Source organism: Onychostoma macrolepis, chromosome 22 (genome assembly GCF_012432095.1).
Source record: "Onychostoma macrolepis isolate SWU-2019 chromosome 22, ASM1243209v1, whole genome shotgun sequence".
Classification (NCBI taxonomy): Eukaryota; Metazoa; Chordata; class Actinopteri; order Cypriniformes; family Cyprinidae; genus Onychostoma; species Onychostoma macrolepis.
The window spans coordinates 14,701,752-14,722,054 of NC_081176.1; the positions used below are offsets into that span (position 1 = coordinate 14,701,752).

At 36.4% G+C, this 20,303-nt stretch overlaps 3 protein-coding genes across 7 annotated transcripts in view; 2 read left to right on the top strand and 1 right to left on the bottom strand.

Moving 5' to 3' along the window:
- The first annotated feature begins 1,238 nt into the window (after nucleotides 1-1,238).
- On the top strand, nucleotides 1,239-3,932 carry LOC131531175 (uncharacterized). Of its 2 annotated transcripts, none has more exons than XM_058761751.1 (5): nucleotides 1,239-1,631; nucleotides 1,731-2,063; nucleotides 2,215-2,265; nucleotides 2,541-2,632; nucleotides 2,958-3,932. In XM_058761751.1, the coding sequence occupies exons 1-5, from the start codon at nucleotides 1,604-1,606 to the stop codon at nucleotides 3,084-3,086; spliced, it is 633 nt and encodes a 210-aa protein (XP_058617734.1). In that variant the 5' UTR covers nucleotides 1,239-1,603; the 3' UTR covers nucleotides 3,087-3,932. The 2 variants fall into 2 exon arrangements, with proteins under 2 accessions (XP_058617734.1, XP_058617733.1); XM_058761750.1 differs by having other exon boundaries at nucleotides 1,270-1,631; nucleotides 2,215-2,340.
- atp6ap2 (ATPase H+ transporting accessory protein 2) lies at nucleotides 3,925-13,808 on the bottom strand. The gene is made up of 9 exons (XM_058761749.1): nucleotides 13,660-13,808; nucleotides 12,209-12,339; nucleotides 11,996-12,124; nucleotides 11,562-11,657; nucleotides 9,070-9,207; nucleotides 6,999-7,052; nucleotides 6,578-6,727; nucleotides 5,613-5,723; nucleotides 3,925-5,236 (listed from the first exon to the last, which is right to left on the bottom strand). The coding sequence occupies exons 1-9, from the start codon at nucleotides 13,709-13,711 to the stop codon at nucleotides 5,042-5,044; spliced, it is 1,056 nt and encodes a 351-aa protein (XP_058617732.1). The 5' UTR covers nucleotides 13,712-13,808; the 3' UTR covers nucleotides 3,925-5,041.
- Nucleotides 13,809-14,076: 268 nt separating this feature from the next.
- The window catches only part of bcor (BCL6 corepressor), a 49,800-nt gene continuing 43,573 nt past the window's right edge, over nucleotides 14,077-20,303 (top strand). For 2 of the 4 annotated variants that reach the window (XM_058760121.1, XM_058760125.1), the window contains exon 1: nucleotides 19,076-19,812. The gene's annotated coding sequence lies outside the window, so the exon portion shown is untranslated. Of the gene's footprint in view, nucleotides 14,128-19,074; nucleotides 19,813-20,303 lie in introns of those variants that run through there. The other 2 variants (XM_058760122.1, XM_058760124.1) reach the window with 2 other exon arrangements.

Here is a 20,303-nt window from a genome sequence, read left to right on the forward strand (position 1 = left end):
GCTGTATTTTCTGTTGGCAATTATGCAGTTTTCTTACACGCACCTTGCCCACCTGGTTTTATGTCGGCCCACCCACTTAAACATTTCTGGCCTCCCCCTGCTTCAGACTTTGATTCTATCCAGTCGCAGGATATCAAACATGTTTGATATTTTCAGCCGATTTTAGAACACCTATGTTTTCATTTGTCATGCCTCTCCTAGCAACAAGGCGCACATTTCTGCATGAGTTTGTTGTGATCAGAACAACTTTAAAGTCTGGTTGTGTATGATCTTCAGTCGCGTAGTGTATGATGCCCAGTTTTCCTTTGTCACTATTTACAAAGTCGGTAAGTGTATGATGCCTAGTGTTTTAAAAATCTGTTCAGATTTTAAAAGTCCTGTAGTGTATTCCAGGTTTAAGACTAAACACAAACCTCTGTATTTTCTGTTCTTAACAGAGATCACAATCAGACAGAACTGAAAAATAACCAGCAATATCTGATAGTTTTGTACTTAAATAAATAACTGTTATCACTCATTCATTTACCCTTGTGTTGCTACAAACCCATTTTACTTTCTCCAATTGAACACAATCAAAAAGGGTAAGTTAAGCATAATGTTGGCTAACAGTCTCCGTCACCATTTATTTACAGTAAGTGAATGGTGTCTGAGACTGTCATTCCGCCCACACTGTGTTCTTTTATTCCACAGAAGAAATAAATAACTTTTCATACACAGTCAGTGTGATTTTTTAATAGTACACTCACTTTCGCTGCAGTCTGTCTTCGGTTTAGACATGATGAGAGGCTCGTACTCCTTTAACCGCGGGCTGCTTATTAGCTGAAAACTACCTTCATGTTTTTTCGACTCGATTATCTTCTATATTTGTTTGTTTACATGTACACAAACAGAGCAATGTTTTATATCTGCATGTTCAGTGTCGAGAAAGCATTTTAGCATCGAAAATCGCCTTCAAATGGTGACAGCGCCCTCTACAAGCTGAGTTTAGTAGCACAGTTTGATGAGGTAAACTTTTTACTCAGAGTGAGATACTCAATACAAAAGTTTAGACTACGTTATATTTTAACAGAACATTGCCAGAATGTTCTCTAATATAATGTTTTCAGTATCTATGTTCCAGAGGCCATGTGAAATAGCAACGGTGGATAAAAATATATATTTGTACAGAACATACATGTCTAACACTCACACTTGCTAACGTGAAACTAGGTCAGCAAAACCACATGCTGGTGCTGTCAGAAATCACCCAGTCTAGCTTACAAGTTTGGTCAAAAGATTTTATTTTGATTTTGATTTTTTAAATGATCAGCTTCAAAATTAAATTTAGTTTGGGTGCCAATATAGCAATTTAATTAATCGAAAAATAAAATCTATTGGCAGCTGAAATTACTTATCCAAAACAAACACTTTATCTCATGCACTTTGTCCTTCTTAAATGCTTTAATAACAGTAAACAGTCCGGTCAGTTCAACGACTACATCCTCTTTTCAAGCGTGCCTGGTAGTTTCCTTCTAATTTTTTTCTCCGCATCTGTGGTAGCACTTCCTCTCAGATTCGCAGTTAAGTTAACTATCTTACAGCATATGAGCAAAACAACCTCAGAATGAGGACGGCGCAACTTTTACTCTTCTGTAAGTTACTCAGAGTAATTTCTGTGTGATCTTAACATGACTGAATAGTTTTCAAGGTTGAAAGAGTTGTGTTTTACTATATGTGTTTTATCTTCACAGTTCTACTGGCGTGGTGTCAAACTACAGAGAGTTTAACTGATAAATGTGTGAATTTAGGAGAAAACGTGACTTTAGACTGTCAGATTGATGTAAAAGAGATTTACTGGGTTTTCCAGAAACTGACAGACTCTCCGGTGCTGATACTGCGAACTTTCACAGCAGAATATACATCATCTCATGTACAAGACCAAAGATTGAAGGACAAATATTCAGCATTAACTCGGAGCCGTTTATTTATTAGTAACATAACTGTTCATGAATTAGGAATATATTATTGTGCAAAACTAAACAAAACTCTACAGATCAGCAATGGCACCAGACTTCACACCAATGGTAAGTATTTCTAAATCACATTTACAATTGACACAAAAACGTATGAATATATTTATAACTATAAATTATCCAAAAATAATGTATTATATGTGTTACTGCAATAAATCATATTAAAAACATAAAACTGATAAGAGTTCTTCTACTTAAACAGAATCTGCCCAAGATCAAAAACAAACAGAAGGCAAACATCAGGAACAACCATGTGAGAAAACATTTCACGAGATTTTGACTGTTACATCCATCCTAATGAACATTGTGCTGATTATTGCAATAATAGGTGAGGTTTCTGAGATACAATCACTTTGAAAGTACAAAAAACATGATGGCATGTTTAAATTAATCTGCCCGGTGTCCTTTAAATTAAGTTTAGTGCATTCCTTTATAAAAGTTTATTTGAAATGTACTCAACTGTTGTTCACGATCACATTGATTTCATGGTAATATAACTTAACCAAAATGTAATGCGCTCTACTTTAGGTCTGTTAATGCTAAAACTTAAGAAGCCAAGAAAAAGTCAACAACCTCGGAATGTTGAACCAGAGCAGACTGAGGACTTAAACACCGCAGAGGTAAGACTTGTGTTGCTATATGATTCAATTGCCATTTAAGTTCATAATACAAAATGCTTCCAAAATTTACAGGCAACAGCTAAAATGTATCATCAAGTTATTTTAATGTTTCTCTAGTAGAAAATGATGGAGATCATTCTTCAGATTTCAGAACTCATGACGTTTTGCAAAACATCTTAAGCAACTGTGAAACACATACAGTTAGCTAACATAACTCTAGATGGTCTACAAATTCACAAATGTTTTACAAAATCAACCAAAGGTGTTCACATGTGTAATGAAGAGATTTATAAAGTGGCTAATTCCATTGTTATTGTTCCTGTAGTATTCTGAAATCGAGTTGCCCACATATTCCAGAAGAGAAAATCCCATTCAGATAAACGGCACTTATGTACTTCTTCAGAAGTCAAAGCTGCATCCTAGATCAACACAAGCAGAAATCATCACATCTTGAAAGCTGATAATGAGGCAGACTGACACCTTCCGTGGGTGTATCCTTTTCGTTAGGATTAATTTTTATAAAGGTCAATGTGTTTCCGTCACCGTTTGAATGAAACCATGTTATTTACTTTTTTATAAAATACTAAATTTGGATGTGTGTTATCAGGTATCTCAGACATGTTAACAGATCAGTCTTGATTGATGTGGGTAGAGTTTACAGTAAGGGTCAATGCATTAACATTAAATTACAATGGACGATACTTATTAATCCTGTTAATGTTAATTCATGTTAACAAACATAACTAGTTTATTAAGAAATATATTATTTAAGTTTGATTGTATTGATTGTCATTTATTTTATTTTATGTGGTTAACCATGCTGGTTTAGGATGATTTAGGCTACTTGGTCCTGGTCTCCAAGTAGCCACCCAAAAATGATCAAACCAGGTCAGAAAACCACTTTCCCCTAATGGCAGTTCTTGAATCAAAGTGCAAAAACACTATTCATGATACAAATTCGAACAAAGTACAAGATGGCAAGAAAAATACATGATCTAGGGATGAGTTGTCTGTTGTGCAACACTGATTGGAGTTTTGCTATGCTTGTAACATATGAACAGACTGGTAAAAGTGCTACTTCCTGTTTCTGAAGAAAAAAAACAACAACAACAGCAGCGAAATGTCTGTTATCGATATGCATTAAGGTCAAAAACTAAAAGGTCCAGGGTTCAATATTGTTGCAGTGCAATTCTTTTATTTTTCAGAAAAGTGTTTTAATTTCCTGAACATAGTTTTCCTCAGTAAAGTGTTGTAGCATGCACTCATGACTCATAAAGACATTAAAACTTGTTTTAAGAGATGGATGGAGTTTTTTTTATTTGGGTTACATTTGTACATTTTGTATGATAACACAATGTTTCATAGGAATTAATAACATCTATACACAACCAGGACCGTAACCACTATAGACACTGAGGAAAACAAGTCTGTTAGGATGTTACATATTTATATCCATTATAACTTTTAGTTACATTTTAAGCCGTTTTTTTTTTTTTTTTCTGCTTGGCGTCTAACCGCACTCGTCAAAATGATTGATATGACTCTTGGCCAATCAAATCAAAGTAGGCGGGGTTTACTCTTCACAGAAGCAGAGCGCGAATTCCAGCGCGGCAGTTATTAACGGTGAAAGACAGCAAGGTAAGATGGAAGTAGCAAAATATTTAATACTTGACAACTGTTTATCATATAAATGTTACACGACCGCTAGTAATATCCAGCAATGCAAACTTTTTTCTCAAATATGACCGTTTTGGTATCATTTAAGTTACTGAACGTGAAGAACGTTCGCGTTTTCGCCATATTAGGCATATAAATAAGTAATTGTGTGCATATTTTAAAATGTTATTTGCAAATAATTCAAATTATTACCTCCCAACTAGCTAGATCTATTTCCTTCTATTTTTACATCGACTTTATCAAAAATTGTTTCCACAATGCTTAATAAATGGTCACGGCCTTGTCAAACAGTCACACTTAAAACATCTCATTTTCTACTATATAGTTTTTTTTTTTTCAATGATAATGACATTTATTTAATTAAACAAATGTACATGGGAATGGAGCAATTACACCATATCCAGTTTTCAGGAAGGAAAACAGCACGATGACGTAAACGACAAACAATAAATAGAGTTAAATTTCAATTCTTTACATCCTAACATCAGATTTTCCTCTTCGGTAGACTCACATTATGCAAATCTACAAGATACAGCAATTAAACGTCACATACAATTTTATTTCTCCATCTATCAACAGGCATCAATAAATAATCTTTAAATCTGTGTTTGATTGCGTCATAAAGGCAAAGCATTTATACAAGCAATTCTGTGGTGCACACATCAAAAATAAAACACATTCAAATGCACTCAAATACAAAACACAAAGTGGAATGGGCTGCGGTGGACGTCATCAGTCCATTCGGATCTTCTGATTGGTCATCCTGTAGATGATGCTGTCATATCCGGGATCCATGTTCCAGAGGTTGTACGAGATCACAATGACGGCTAAAGCTAACACGATCATCAGCCACAGGACAATGTTAAAGATCACGGCGTAATCATAGTCGTACTTGTAGGCCAGGTTGTAGAGGCTGCCTTGGTTACTCTGAAACAACCACATGCTAGAGTTACATGTAGGTCAACGTTCAAAAGCAGGTCAGCGAAGGGGGTTTCTACTGTAGCGGTCTTTTTGTTTTGGAACAAACACAGGTTATGGGTTGGAAAGGTGAGGGTCGCTAAGATAAAACTATATGCCACTATTTCTAAAAGTGAATAAAACGCACACTAGAGCTTGCTAACCAGCTACTACAACCTACGCAATTTACGTTAAATGTCTTACAGAAGTGATCTTGAAACGATTCTTTCTTCTCGTACCCTGACGAATAAGAATAACGCTGAAAATGTGGACCTGATCCAACATCGTATTTTTTTTTCTATGTAGAAATGTTTGTTTATAGAAAAGCTTATTGCAATTAACTTACGATCTGAAGGATGGAGCGTGACTTCCTGGTCAGAGGGGCTTCAAACGTCTTCACCGTCACCACTTCTACAACCGCGTTGTTTGCATAGACATTGGCGACATCGTCTGCGAACTTTGTGCATGCACAAACAAACAGATTGTAATGTAAAAGTACTAAAAACAGCAGTATCATTTATGTATCATTTATGTATCATTTAGTACTACTAGAGCAAATAACAAACACATTTTATATCTGGAACCAAGTAGAGAAATATATATGAAAATGTAATTAATAAATAATGAAAATTAATGAACATTAATGATCTTATGTTCATGACAAAACAAAAGAGAAATTTGCAGATATCTAAACCTAAAAGTTGTCATGACAATTTTTCAGCTTAAAATAAGTTAAGAAAATAAAGCATATTAATATAAATCACATATAAATAAACAAATAAATCTTACTTGTCCCAAGGCTTAATTAAACATTTTAGCAACTTGTTCCATATAAAACAAAATGTATAACGTTTGCAAAATCATTAAAATGAACTTGCAAAAAAAGTTTTAGAAATTCTGTAATTGTCATTTATTGTGATTATCTACAATACACTACTATTATACAATGTGAATATATTAATCAAACTGTATTTTTACAATAAAACTTAAAATAAAACTACTGTAAAATGAATGTACTTTGTTGTATTAGAGACCATTGTGTCAGTAAACAAGAGGCCAGCACAGCAGTGTTATCTTAGTATCACTGAGATACTATAATACACTACAATATATGATTTACTCATATTTAGAATTAGTTTTTATTTTTAATACTTCCAGTTTGATTTTAATTTTAGTTTAGTAACTACCATATTTATTCGTTTTTATTTTGGTTTTAGTTATTTTAGTTCAAGTGATAGTTTTTTTTTTACTTCAGTTAATAAAAAAGTTAATGTTTTAGTAAACTATAATAATGAAGCACAGTCTCCATACCTTCTGCAGAGCAGACGTCAGGATCCTGGTAGCGTCGGCGTACTGAGGAGAGTCTGTGCCATAACGACGAACGATCTCCTCCAACCCCGCGAGCTCTAGAGAGTACAGGTCAGGAGCCGGGTCTTTAGCCAGATGCTTGTGTTTCTGCAACTGTAGCAAACAGAAAGAAATACTTCAATAACACAGAATCAATAGTGAAAAAGGACAATTCACTTTGTTTTCAAAAGTTGCCACAGTAATTTCATTTACAGATTACAGAGATTTAAAAAAAAAAAAAAAAGATTATGTATATATAAAATATAAATATATTAAAATAAAAAAATATATATTAATGAACTATATGAGACAAACATTAAGGCATGATTTATATGGGACAAACTGTCTTAAAGTGTATGAGCTCAGAGCAGACAGAGAAACTCACCAGAGCTGAGATGTCATACAGCACCTGAACCTCAGACAGGAACAGAAGATCAGCCTGAAAAACACAGACCACCACATTCATACACTAAAACCGGCTTCTTTAGACCAATGCTTAGTTTAGGGTGGGAAACAAAAACCAACATGCATCTACTGAACGATGGTTTCTATCTGTAACAACGACTTTCACAAGTCAATATTTTCAGCAAGGCAGACACCACTTCCTTCTATGACCGAAAAACTGCTTCAGAAACTGTTACAAGTCCATGTCTGTATAAAGTGTGTGAATACTGTAAACACTAATAAATAAATGATAGAGAGATAGCTAGATAATGTTTTGTTAGAGATTTATTTTTGTTGTTTTTTTTACTTTATTAGCATAGGACTAGGGATGCAGCGATTTACCGGTTTTACGATTAACCGCGCTTTAAAACGTCACGGTTAATTAATCGTAAAGGCTCCGCTACACCGAGTGTTTCTGTTGTATGGAATGGAACTGTTGAAACATGAGCAAAACGAAAACAAAGTTACACTAGCGGTGCACCATCTTAAAATGCCGTGCTTATCAGAGACATGGAGGCTACTAGATTAACTATGACAGAGGAACCAAACAGCGATCCTTTATTTCCACCAGAGAAATGATAGTCAGCGAGTCGCGCTATCAACAGCTGATCTGAACGTGCGCACTGTTGACGTTGACAGCAGCGCGGATTGATAGAAATGGAAAGAAAATAGTGCCAATTAAAACTGAGGTATGAATTTTGTCAGGCGTGTTTTTTGTGATGTAAATTAATCAAGCTTTGAAACGCAAATAATTTTTTCACATAAAAATGCACAGTTTTGAGGCCCCGGAAACTAACCGGGAGTACTATCTTGAAAAACTTCCAGCGGCCAGAACTCTGACCAGGGAGGTGACTAAAGGGTGGGTCAGTGTGTATGCACTATAGTGCTGGTAAGGATTGCATACAACTTCATGTCTTAAATGGGCGAACTAACCCTTTAAGACTGCTCTTAAGGTTAAACTAAACTCTTATTTTGACAGGTTGCCGTGAGGAACTTGCAGCTGCTGTGTATCATGTGATATGGCGGTAGTTTTCTCAAATTAAACTGTAAAATGCTAATGAAATGTCTCTTAGAGCAGCAGTGTGTTAATATCATCATAGTGAGAGGCAAAAGATGAAAACACCGCGAGCGTCGTCCGCGCTTTAGTATATGTGTAGTAAACAAAACAGTGAGTCGAGCCATCCGCCATGCATTCATTCATTGCGGAAATCATGGCGCCTTATGCGTGATATCAAATGCTTCCACAGATTTATAGCATTACTATAGCATTTCACCAGAGCATTACGAATCACGCGTATGGCTTTGGTCTTGGTTCTTGTCAACAGTATCTCCACCATGATAAGCACTGAATGAATGACAGGCTTTCTGTTGTAACATCGCACATTGGTAAATAAGAGGGTGACATCTAGTGGAGAAGTCTAATGATAATTATCACATTAATCAGATCTTGTTTTAAATGTGTGCTGAAATAAACACCAGAATACCAGTGTTTAATTTTATACTCAAATGCAATGCCCAATATTGAGTTATTTGAGACGGTCATATTGCTTTTAGATGTTTCTTTTTTTTTTTTAAATACTGATGTTATAATAATGCAGCAATTGTTTTCGTACATCATATGGCTTCAAAAACGCTCTCTCTCTCGTTATAGTGCGTAACGAAATTCACTGGCATTTGCATCCTTTTGTGCAGATACAAGTTGTAATGTTATGTCTATGTTAGGTATCTAAGTTATCTGATTAATATCATAGAATGTGTCATAGATCGGGCTTCACTCTTCAGCTATTCCTTTTTAGATACCTCTTTTTTAAATAACATTGCTGCATCATAATCATAATCTAACAGTGTTCTACTCATGTGTTCATGTTTTCATGTCATATTTTTATTTTTAACATTCATTTTCATAACAGTCTTCAGATATTTCCCATCCCCCGCACACGAAACTTATCGATGATCGAAATGAGAAATCGCAAAAAATGCCCATCCCTAATCTCAACACCTTGAGTATTCACCTCGTTATTACGGCTGAGAGAGATGAGAGGAAGGGACGTGAGCACAGATCCGTCCTGGGACAGACGTCCACGGATCTGTTGCAGAGTCACGGGCAGGTCCTCAAAAACAGTGTTGGCCATTCCCATCATATACAGCCTCTGAAACACACAATCAAGACATTTCTTAATATTAGACGCATATTAAATGAACGTTCTGGGTTCAATACATGTTCCATTAACATCATCTATGACTTTGTGAGAATTTCCCCAAAAAACAAACAATTTTAGACTTGTCTCTCAGTTTGTTAAAGAAAAAAGTATTTACTTTAATTATAAACAACATAATTTAAACTATTTTTGAATTAATATAGTAACAGCAAGTCAGTTTTTTTATTTTTAGTGCTGTATCAGCACATACGACAATTTAAAAATAAGACACAAGACAAATAATAAGATAAAGAACAATAATTTAAAACATAACATTTTTTTTTTTTTTATATATATATATATATATATATATATATATATATATATATATATATATATATATATATATATATATATATATATATATATATATATATATATATATATATATATATATACACACATACATACACACACACACACACACACACACACACATATATATATACAGTGAGGAAAAGAAGTATTTGAACACCCTGCTATTTTGCAAGTTCTCCCACTTAGAAATCATGGAGGGGTCTGAAATTGTCATCGAGGTGCATGTCCACTGTGAGAGACATAATCTAAAAAAAAAAATCCAGAAATCACAATGTATGATTTTTAACTATTTATTTGTATGATACAGCTGCAAATAAGTATTTGAACACCTGAGAAAATCAATGTTAATATTTGGTACAGTAGCCTTTGTTTGCAATTACAGAGGTCAAACGTTTCCTGTAGTTTTTCACCAGGTTTGCACACACTGCAGGAGGGATTTTGGCCCACCTCCACACAGATCTTCTCTAGATCAGTCAGGTTTCTGGCCTGTCGCTGAGAAACACGGAGTTTGAGCTCCTCCAAAGATTCTCTATTGGGTTTAGGTCTGAGACTGGCTAGGCCACGCCAGAACCTTGATATGCTTCTTACAGAGCCACTCCTTGGTTATCCTGGCTGTGTGCTTCGGTCATTGTCATGTTGGAAGACCCAGCCTCGACCCATCTTCAATGCTCTAACTGAGGGAAGGAGGTTGTTCCCCAAAATCTCGCAATACATGGCCCCGGTCATCCTCTCCTTAATACAGTGCAGTCGCCTGTCCCATGTGCAGAAAAACACCCCAAAGCATGATGCTACCACCCCATGCTTCACAGTAGGGATGGTGTTCTTGGATGGTACTCATCATTCTTCTTCCTCCAAACACGTTTAGTGGAATTATGACCAAAAGTTCTATTTTGGTCTCATCTGACCACATGACTTTCTCCCATGACTCCTCTGGATCATCCAAATGGTCATTGGCAAACTTAAGTCGGGCCTGGACATGTGCTGGTTTAAGCAGGGGAACCTTCCGTGCCATGCATGATTTCAAACCATGACGCCTTAGTGTATTACCAACAGTAACCTTGGAAACGGTGGTCCCAGCTCTTTTCAGGTCATTGACCAGCTCCTCCCGTGTAGTTCTGGGCTGATTTCTCACCTTTCTTAGGATCATTGAGACCCCACGAGGTGAGATCTTGCATGGAGCCCCAGTCCGAGGGAGATTGACAGTCATGTTTAGCTTCTTCCATTTTCTAATGATTGCTCCAACAGTGGACCTTTTTTCACCAAGCTGCTTGGCAATTTCCCGTAGCCCTTTCCAGCCTTGTGGAGGTGTACAATTTTGTCTCTAGTGTCTTTGGACAGCTCTTTGGTCTTGGCCATGTTAGTAGTTGGATTCTTACTGATTGTATGGGGTGGACAGGTGTCTTTATGCAGCTAACGACCTCAAACAGGTGCATCTAATTTAGGATAATAAATGGAGTGGAGGTGGACATTTTAAAGGCAGACTAACAGGTCTTTGAGGGTCAGAATTCTAGCTGATAGACAGGTGTTCAAATACTTATTTGCAGCTGTATCATACAAATAAATAGTTAAAAATCATACATTGTGATTTCTGGATTTTTTTTTAGATTATGTCTCTCACAGTGGACATGCACCTACGATGACAATTTCAGACCCCTCCATGATTTCTAAGTGGGAGAACTTGCAAAATAGCAGGGTGTTCAAATACTTATTTTCCTCACTGTATATATATATATATATATATATATATATACACACACACACATACACATACTTTTAACATAACACTGGATAAAAATGCAAATTTTCCAGTATTAAAAACAAGTCAGTCCAATTAAATATTCTTTACAGTAGGTCTCATTTTAACTTTTACTGCATTAGATTTTAAGCGTCTCACGTGCATCTTTATCTGCAGAGCACTTTGTGTGTTTGCAGGCATCACTTATGTGGTTAGGGAGTCATAATGTGCCAGAGATTCGCTGGGGTCATACCTCTTCACTGGGGGCGAGCTGCAAGACCACAGGGGTGCTGTCGGCAAACAGAGTGTGCACTGTATTTGCCACACTATCCAGAGTGAACGGAACCGGCTGAAACCAGACAGACAGAGACAGATAGACAGATAAAGTAGTGCCATGAGTCTCATGATACGAAATAAGGGAAGTCTAGCAGGGAAACTACACGGCTACTCAATCCTGAAACATCCTCATTTTCTGAAACTTACAAATTAGCTGTTGAAACTTTTTTTTTTTTTTCTGTTTTCAGGGTCTTATTTTACTTTACTCATTCATTTAAAGGTTAAAGTCACAACCTACACATTGAATCAAAGACATAAAATCAAGAAAAGAGTCAAAGACAAAGACCAGCTTTTGCATTCATGCACCACAGGACCTAAATTAACTCATGCACATGAGAATGTATCACTCACATTTTCGAGAGGGTAGGAGGAAATGTTTTTCTGAAAGTCGAGGGTGTCCAAGCCGCGCACGACGATCAGAGCGTTTGCACGCGGGCGTTGGAACAGTGAACCAGCAGCCAGGCCTGGCCAATCAAGATCCTGCAAAAAAAAGACCACAAGCTTACTACAACGTTTACATGAAGACATCACACATGCTGTTACACGATTAAATAGAAGTTATACCTCACGGATGGAGAAGCCCATGGTCAGGGCAACTAAATCCGGGACCTTTTCTCCTGATATGGGCCATTGTCCATCCTGGAATGTCACGTATGGCGGGCTGCGCAGAACAGTCAAACTGTCGCCCAAAACACCTGATGGAAAAATAGTAATATTCGCACAATCTTTCTTTGCAACAAATGACACTTGCTTTAATATTTCGAAGTCTAATGAGATGACATTCAGACATTTCGAGGTCCTTCGAAAGGTTTACAAACAACAGTATAAAACATGCAAATTAAATAATAATAAAAATAGGATTGAACTAAATAAATACAAATTAGATTAAAATAAAAAAATTATATACACACACACACATACAGTAGTCAACATTTGAAGTGGATTAAAAAAAAAGTTAATCAAAGTTGTCCGAAGGCAAGAACGGGTATTATTTGTGTGTGTGTAGTGTAATATATATATATATATATATGTGTGCACATTTTTGTGAAAAGTCAGGACATAGATTTGTATAATGACAAAGGTATGACACAGGTATTACATGGTGAAGGTGACTTTTCAGGACATTGACCCATGTCCCCACTTTTCAAAACGCTTATAAATCATACAGAGTGAGGTTTTTTGGGGGAAAGTTGAAATGCACAGTCTCCTGTAAGGGGTAGGTTTAGGTGTAGGGTTGGTGTAGGGCCATAGCACATACAGTAAGTACAGTATAAAAACTATGGGATGTCCCCACTTTTCACAAGAACGTGTGTGTGTGTATATATATATATATATATATATATATATATATATATAGTCATACATAAGTACATACCTAACCCTATTCATATATACATTCATACAAATAAATAAACATCTAACAGTACCATCTTATAGCGGAGCAGTAAAAAAAACAAAATAATGCAACTTAACAGAAACTAAATATTTTCCAAATAATATCCCATATTTATAATATTAATTCTTCTACGGTATAAATTGGTAATTTCAAAGTACATAAAAATATATAACTGCCCATCAAATTTTAAGTCGTACGAAAATTATCATATTTTGGCATCTAAAAACCCTTTCCTAACACAATGATCAGTTTAAAAATCATAATAATACTATCATAACCATAATACTGATCAACAACGTAGGATATTTTTTTTAATGAACCATGACTGTCACATGACTTGCTAGGGCTTCCTCATTCACCATCAAAATTTAACAGCAAAACCGTTTGTATTTCAACGCATAAAGATGCATAAACACAACATCGTAGCAAATACACATAAATTAAATGGATTAAACTAATTTAATTGTATACAGGAGAGAAACCGGATCGATTAACATGACTGCGGATTATAGCATCTCACTGCAGTCGCCATTATTTCATTAAACAAACGCTAAAAACACACCAACCCGGCAAAACAAAACCACCTACATCTAAAAGATCAAGTATACAGTCAATTTACCTGATAAAAGGCTTAAAAGCGCTAACGCCGTGTTGATAATTGTTCGATTCATCTCGGCAGGATTTTTCTAAAGGACTGGCTTCCTCGCAAAACCGGTCACATGACACGGGCCTGCCGCCTGACGTCGTGCGTCATCACGTCGCCGCTGCTGTTCCTGTAGCGCCTCGGCTTTCACTGCGGGACTTTTAAACTTCATTTACTCACCCTTAATTAAAAGAAATGTTCGATAATGTGAATTTGCTGGCTAAAATAGTTTTATAATGCTATTAATGAAATCATTAACGCCAAAATAAACCTTCTGAGAAATAATTAAGCAGTGAAGTGAACCATGTCTGTCTATCTATCTATCTATCTATCTATCTATCTATCTATCTGTAGGTTGGTGACCTTCAGCCCAGAAGGACATGTGACATGCAGTATGTCTGCAACTGTCTGAGGATTTTAGTCATCATGATTCATGAGCCACTGGTTGGTAGTCTGTGCGACTTCATTCTTACCTTTCTTTTAACTTTAAATATGATTTAATAACCTTCTTATAGCCTAAGTTTTATTGTTTATATATAAGTAAAAAGTTATATATATATATATATATATATATATATATATATATATATTTTTTTTTTTTTTTGTTTTTTTTTACTCAGCCAGCTTATCAATTAGCACGAACCAAATGTAATTTCTGACATGAATGAAAACGAGGCTGTGAGGAGTAGAAGTAGCCTATGATCAATGTTTTGAGTGGGCTACAGTTGATTAACAACATACTGGTAGTTCAGATGAAACTAAAGTAGACAAAAACATGATAAAACAGTTTTTAAAAGTTGTGAGTTGTGAACATTTGTCCATTGTGTGCCTCATAGCCTCGTTTTCATCCGCATGGCGTCTAACATCAAGGTCTACTTTCTGATGAAATACTTTAATAACAGGCTAGTGTGTAATAATTCTGTATAATTAGAGCATAAATACACTTTGATTTGATTCCATCTACTGCTACAACTCAAAAGCCAGGATAAAACAAAACACTACTGAAGTTAAACTAGCAATTTGTAGGTCATAGAATTTATATGCGTACATTTCTTGTTTTTATTAGCTATCTGAATACAATCCTAGGAACATGATCTTGCATTTCCAAGCCTCATATCGTTGTTGAATCAAGCTTGCTGGTTTTCTTGTAATATCCTCGCTGTCCGCTTGGAGGAGCTCTTGTTCCGTCACTAAGCGCTCGTATCGACCGCGTTTATCTCCGCGAGCCGGCGATCATTTCCAGCGCCTGTGAGATTATTTTCACTTGTCTTCTAACGCAGACCACCGCCATATGTTCAGCTGAGAAGCCTTATATGACTCATGATATTTCAAAATAAGTCAACGTGTAATATATTGAAAATAAAGTCTGGGTTGAAATAGCAGTAAAAAGGCTGCATGCATGATAGTTATTTATATAAAAAATATACATATCTCGGTGAGCTGTAGGCTGATCATCAGATTCTACTGATGATGACTCAGACGCTGAGAATATGTTTGGTTATTAAATCATATATAGGGTACTGCTGCATATGACAAAATCATGGTATCTTCAAAAACAGGCAATTAGAGAGTTGATGCACAATTTTTTATATTTACATCAAAAACATGGAAATTGGCATTAAGAATGTGTATATTTTAGGTCTTGCGACACCACTTTGTAACATTTTCAACACTTTTTTTATTTTATTTCAGAGTACACGTTTTGTGCATGCTCTTTCAGTTAAAGTAATAAATGCTGCATGCATAAATATATACCATATAAACATTTTTGAATTTGTATTACTATAATAGTAGAATTAGCAAAATGCTGGTATAAGATAGAGTTTAGCTTGTTACACTGCAATTATCCTTCTAATGTACGTTCAAAACGCACATATAGGCTACACACATCATTTGCTTTGGTCTTTGAGTCAATAACAAACATCAAAAAATCACCCACAACATAATCCATTTAACATGATCGTTTCAAAAGCACTGTTTCCCGTCTCTTGCCCGCGGAGGATATTTTGTCCCGCACAGGGTCTTGTTTGAGGTCCGTTCTCGCGCTGAGCGCGACCCTGTGACACGCCCCCTCTGATTTTCACATTCCATTAGGTAATTCAATAGCAGACAATTAGACTGACCCAGCCATCGGCCCACCCAACGGGACACTGCCGACACAACGACCCTGATAGGGCAACGCTGCAGAAGTCTGCCTGGAGTCCCGTGTCATCCATCTGAGCATGTAAATTATTAATTACAGTTAGACAAGTGTAAGATATTATAAGATAAATATAATTATTATTATTATTTTAAAGGTATTTATGAATCATAAATATTTTAAATATTGTTTCAGGGTTATTCTATGTGAAGATGTACCTTTTAATAAATATATGATATTTAAAAAAATAAATAAAATAAAATGGGTGCCTGCAGAGAAGACAAAATGTATTATTATTATTATAAATTTTATTAAAATAAGCCAATTCTTGAATATCTTATTGTTTATTTTAAAGTTACAATTATAAAACATTATACCAAGGTATGTATGCCAGCACTTGTTTTTGACAATTTCGACCTTTTAATTAGTTTTTTAATGAATTGTTTTTGTATTATTATTATTATTATTATAAGTACAATTTTATTTATTTAAGTTATAATAAAACATTGTACCAAGCCATATATGCCAATAAAAACATCATTTATTTATGTATTTTACAATTTTGGGCCTTTTGTAATTAATTCTGTTTTTGCATATATATATATATATATATATATATATATTGTATTTTGAATAGGCCTAACTTAAAGCAATGTAGAGCTTTTTATCTTTATTTTAAAATATTTTATTTTATTTATTTACCATGTCAATGGTATGGATCTGCATGACGGAACGATAGATAGATAGATAGATAGATAGATAGATAGATAGATAGATAGATAGATAGATAGATAGATAGAGGCACATATCAAGTATTCTGGAGCAATTATTCTACCGTTATCACGAGTGCAGACGGTGACTCGGCCCGTTCTCTGCAGATCTGAAAGGTTTGAATGACAGATCACGCTTGCAAGTGACAATGTCTCGATGAGCGGACATTAACACCGGCGCTGATGGCCACTCACTAGTCTCTTCCCCTTCCTCTGTCTCTCTATTCCGCGAGAAAACGCGAAGCACAGCGCCTCGGGCACTGAACACAATGGAGAGCTGAAGAGGGTGGGACGGGGGGAGAGAGAGAGACCCCATGCATGTATAAATGAAGGCTGCATGGGGGAAGGTAGGGGCGGCCTTGAAGAGATCAGATTAAACAACAATACAAAAGCCCACCACACTCGCCTCTTATTTATTTAGATTTTAATGAATGGGGAGCGTTTGTGTCAGCTGAAGAATTCTAATATCCTATAAGGCCCTCGCCGTGTTAAATTAGGCCTAATGGCCTGCTTATTTCGGGATTCATTTTAGGAGATTCGGGAGTGCCCGTTGTTTAAATATGTATGTCCAACCCAGTCTCTGAAAAAAAAAAACTCAATATATTCATACTCCCATACATTCTCACATATTTGAGCGTTGCTCTCAAAGACGCATTGTCTCTTTCTTATCAGTAGATAACATTATCGTTGTCTTTTATTATCTCTTTAGAATTTTAGTACATTTTACAGTCTTCAAATAGTGTCTGTTTTGAATGAATTTGGGTCTCATTTGCTACCGGTTAATTCTAGTTGGATAGGATTTCATACTACAATATTTAGATAAATTACTTGAGACCCAGATCAATAAGACTATGAGGGACTTACTTTATTTAGATTTTCTAAAATAAGATTTCAAAATGGCCATCCAAAACATGTCACGCTGTAGCCGGACCTTTATTATTTTATTTGACAAAAACACCAACGTAGTTAGACAAAAAAGATTTTAAATTGCATCAGACTTTAAAACATTTCTGGATCATGTCATCTCTCTAGATACAGAACTGGTGAATATGTTCATTTTGGATTATGTTATAATGTTATACATAAATTAAAGTCTGTTTTTAAAATTCTACATTACACTATATCTCCATTCCCGAATTTTGTTCAAACGCCAATCGTTCGCCTGTGAATATAGGACTCTGAGCACGTTCCCGAGCTCTTTAAGCGCGTTCCCCAGCGCTGTGACCTCCAGGTCGCCTCCCCGGGGATGATGCTTGAGTGTGGGGGAAGGGTTTGCCCGTCAGGCGGTGGCCAATACATCCTCCGTCAAAGCCCCGAGCAATCCTGTTACACACGCAGCTCGCGCGATTATCCTGCCCCTCTTCTATGCGCGACAAAAACAGCCTCTCTCGCAGAGCGGCCACAAACATCAGTCATATTTACTAATATTCTACTTAAACTAGTTCTTATTTAAATGTAATATACGTCATCCTAGCTAACATTTAAATGTTCTAAAACGTTCTAAATTCTGTAAAAATGGAATGTTTCAAACATTCAAATTTAGGTTCTGGGAACTTGCTAGGAACTTTGATTATTAGGCTAATCATTTCAGTAGCCTATTGTTGAATAGGATGAATAGTTATTGAACGCTCGAGTAATTTTGTTCCCAAGTTTACAAAAATGTTCTTATTTTTTCATCTTTAAACAGTGTTGCACTAAGAACGTTTTAAACAATTTAATAAAGTTTATCCATGACATTAGCACCATTAATGTGTCCTTTTAGGGTCATTTTAAATAAAACGTTGGATTCAACTTCATATTTCTAGGCCCCAGCGAAATCTGTCCTTTTAAAAAAACTTTTTTATGCAAGTGCATTTCTGATCACATTCCAATAACTAATTTATGATCTTTATTTAGACTTTTTGAAAACAAAAGCACAACCACAATTATACCTGCTATCCAAAAAAAGTTTAAAAAAAAAATGCATCCATTTTATTTTGAGTAGCCTACGTCTTCATATGCTCAAAAAAAGTGAACAAAGGTTTAATGTGTTTAAAGCGATCTGTTGGATAGGATTTTAATGCTTGATCAATCTTATATTTAAATTTTTAAATACAAATTTGTTCTGCATAAAAAAGTCACATTTATATCTATATAAACCATCTATAAGGTTTAAAACACCCTATAAATCCACCTACCGCCTCCTTCTCTCTTTATAATATAAGCCAAAAATACCGTTTTGTGGTTTTCCAGAAGCCTCTCAGCGGCACTGCCGATTAATTTTGTTTACGGAGCCCGTACGCTGTGCGAAACACCCCCCACTCGCTGTATTCTACACGGGCGCATCGAGTCGTACAGAGGGAGCGCAGCCTACTGGGTTTATGGTAATTGCGGTTGTTCCCCCGACTGGCCTTCTGGGTAAGAGAGAGAGATAGAGAGAGAGAGCAAGCGAGCGAGAGAGAGGGAGAGACAGGCGTCTTGCGCTCAGCTTTCATTCCCCGCTGCACGCGCTTACAGAGAGACACGCACACACAAGCAGCAGTCGCGCAAAGCACTCCGCGCGCCAGGGATATCGCGTATCGGAACCGGGACAAAGAGACGGAAAAATTTTCCGCGATCGGTCCGTTAGATTAAAGAGAGAGAGGGGAGTTCGTGTGACGGTTTTGTTGGCCAGTGGTCCGTAAATGTGCGTGTGTGGACCGGCCCGTGCACACACGAGCAAACACACTGCTGCCGTTCTCGCGGCGTGGCTCTCGATCGCTCGTTGTCTCGCCTGAGCCCAACATGGCGCTGCGAGGCGTCATATAGCAGACTGAGTTCAGTTCAACCAGAGCCCGGGGGATTTTTCGCCACCTGTGCATTCACGCGATTCGTGTCGAAGCCGTCCTCCTCGTGTGAATCAAAGGAATTACGCTCGACTGCTTTTGCATGGATGTATATGGAGCTCCTATTCGTGTTCACAGTTTTTCCAGGAGTGGATATTCGTATTCGGCAAGTCCGGAGATACTTTGAACTTCTGAAGGACTTCCTTTGAAAACACAGAGAAAACTAGGGTTAGTAGATTGACCTGAGTTATAGGCTACATAGTAATGCAGCTTTCAATAGGAGCATCTGATCCTCTTTTGTTTTAACGGGAATCTTTGCATATCTTAAAAACTAAAAGAGTGAAAACTTGCATTTAAAGAGGAAACCCCATACTTTCCGTGAGACTCGATGAACAACAAGCATCACTACATTCAGGTAAGAACGTTTTAAGGTTTGTTATTGATGTTTTCCATGTCTTATCTGCTTATGTTTGTTCCGTTACATTGTCCAGTGTAGGCAAATGCGTCCGATCAGTTTCGTGCGGACCTTTGGCAAAGCTAAAGAAGGGTTTGTTTTTGATACCTAAAACTATTTTAAACCACGAACCTTCGCATTTAGACTCCTGTTTTGACACATTTCGGTGTAAAACTTATAGGCTGATAAGTTTTCAAAATTTTGTCTCTGGGCTGACTGGTGTCGCGCTCGCGGCGATGTTGTTGACATTTCTTGCTGGTGGTTTGTGTTTGTATATGAATATCAGACATTGCTTTTCATTTTTAAAAGTCTATATAATCTAGTTTTTCTGTCAATCCGAGGACTGTCTTCACGAGCTAACGAACCATTTCCCATATTACGGGACTTTCCTTTTTAGTAGCTGACCTTTTTACTGTGCATCACAGCCTATTCATAGTGAAATCAAATCGTAG

Bases quoted from the DNA above. Each gene is read 5' to 3' on its own strand.
- atp6ap2 (XM_058761749.1), bottom strand. From the start codon at position 13,711: ATGAATCGAACAATTATCAACACGGCGTTAGCGCTTTTAAGCCTTTTA. The intron at 12,340-13,659 runs GTAAATTGACTG...TTTTTCCATCAG, and splicing joins GCTTTTAAGCCTTTTATCAG to GTGTTTTGGGCGACAGTTTG. The intron at 6,728-6,998 runs GTGAGTTTCTCT...TGTTTGCTACAG, and splicing joins TGTATGACATCTCAGCTCTG to TTGCAGAAACACAAGCATCT.
- LOC131531175 (XM_058761750.1), top strand. From the start codon at position 1,604: ATGAGGACGGCGCAACTTTTACTCTTCT. The intron at 2,064-2,214 runs GTAAGTATTTCT...CTACTTAAACAG, and splicing joins CACCAGACTTCACACCAATG to AATCTGCCCAAGATCAAAAA. The intron at 2,341-2,540 runs GTGAGGTTTCTG...GCTCTACTTTAG, and splicing joins GCTGATTATTGCAATAATAG to GTCTGTTAATGCTAAAACTT.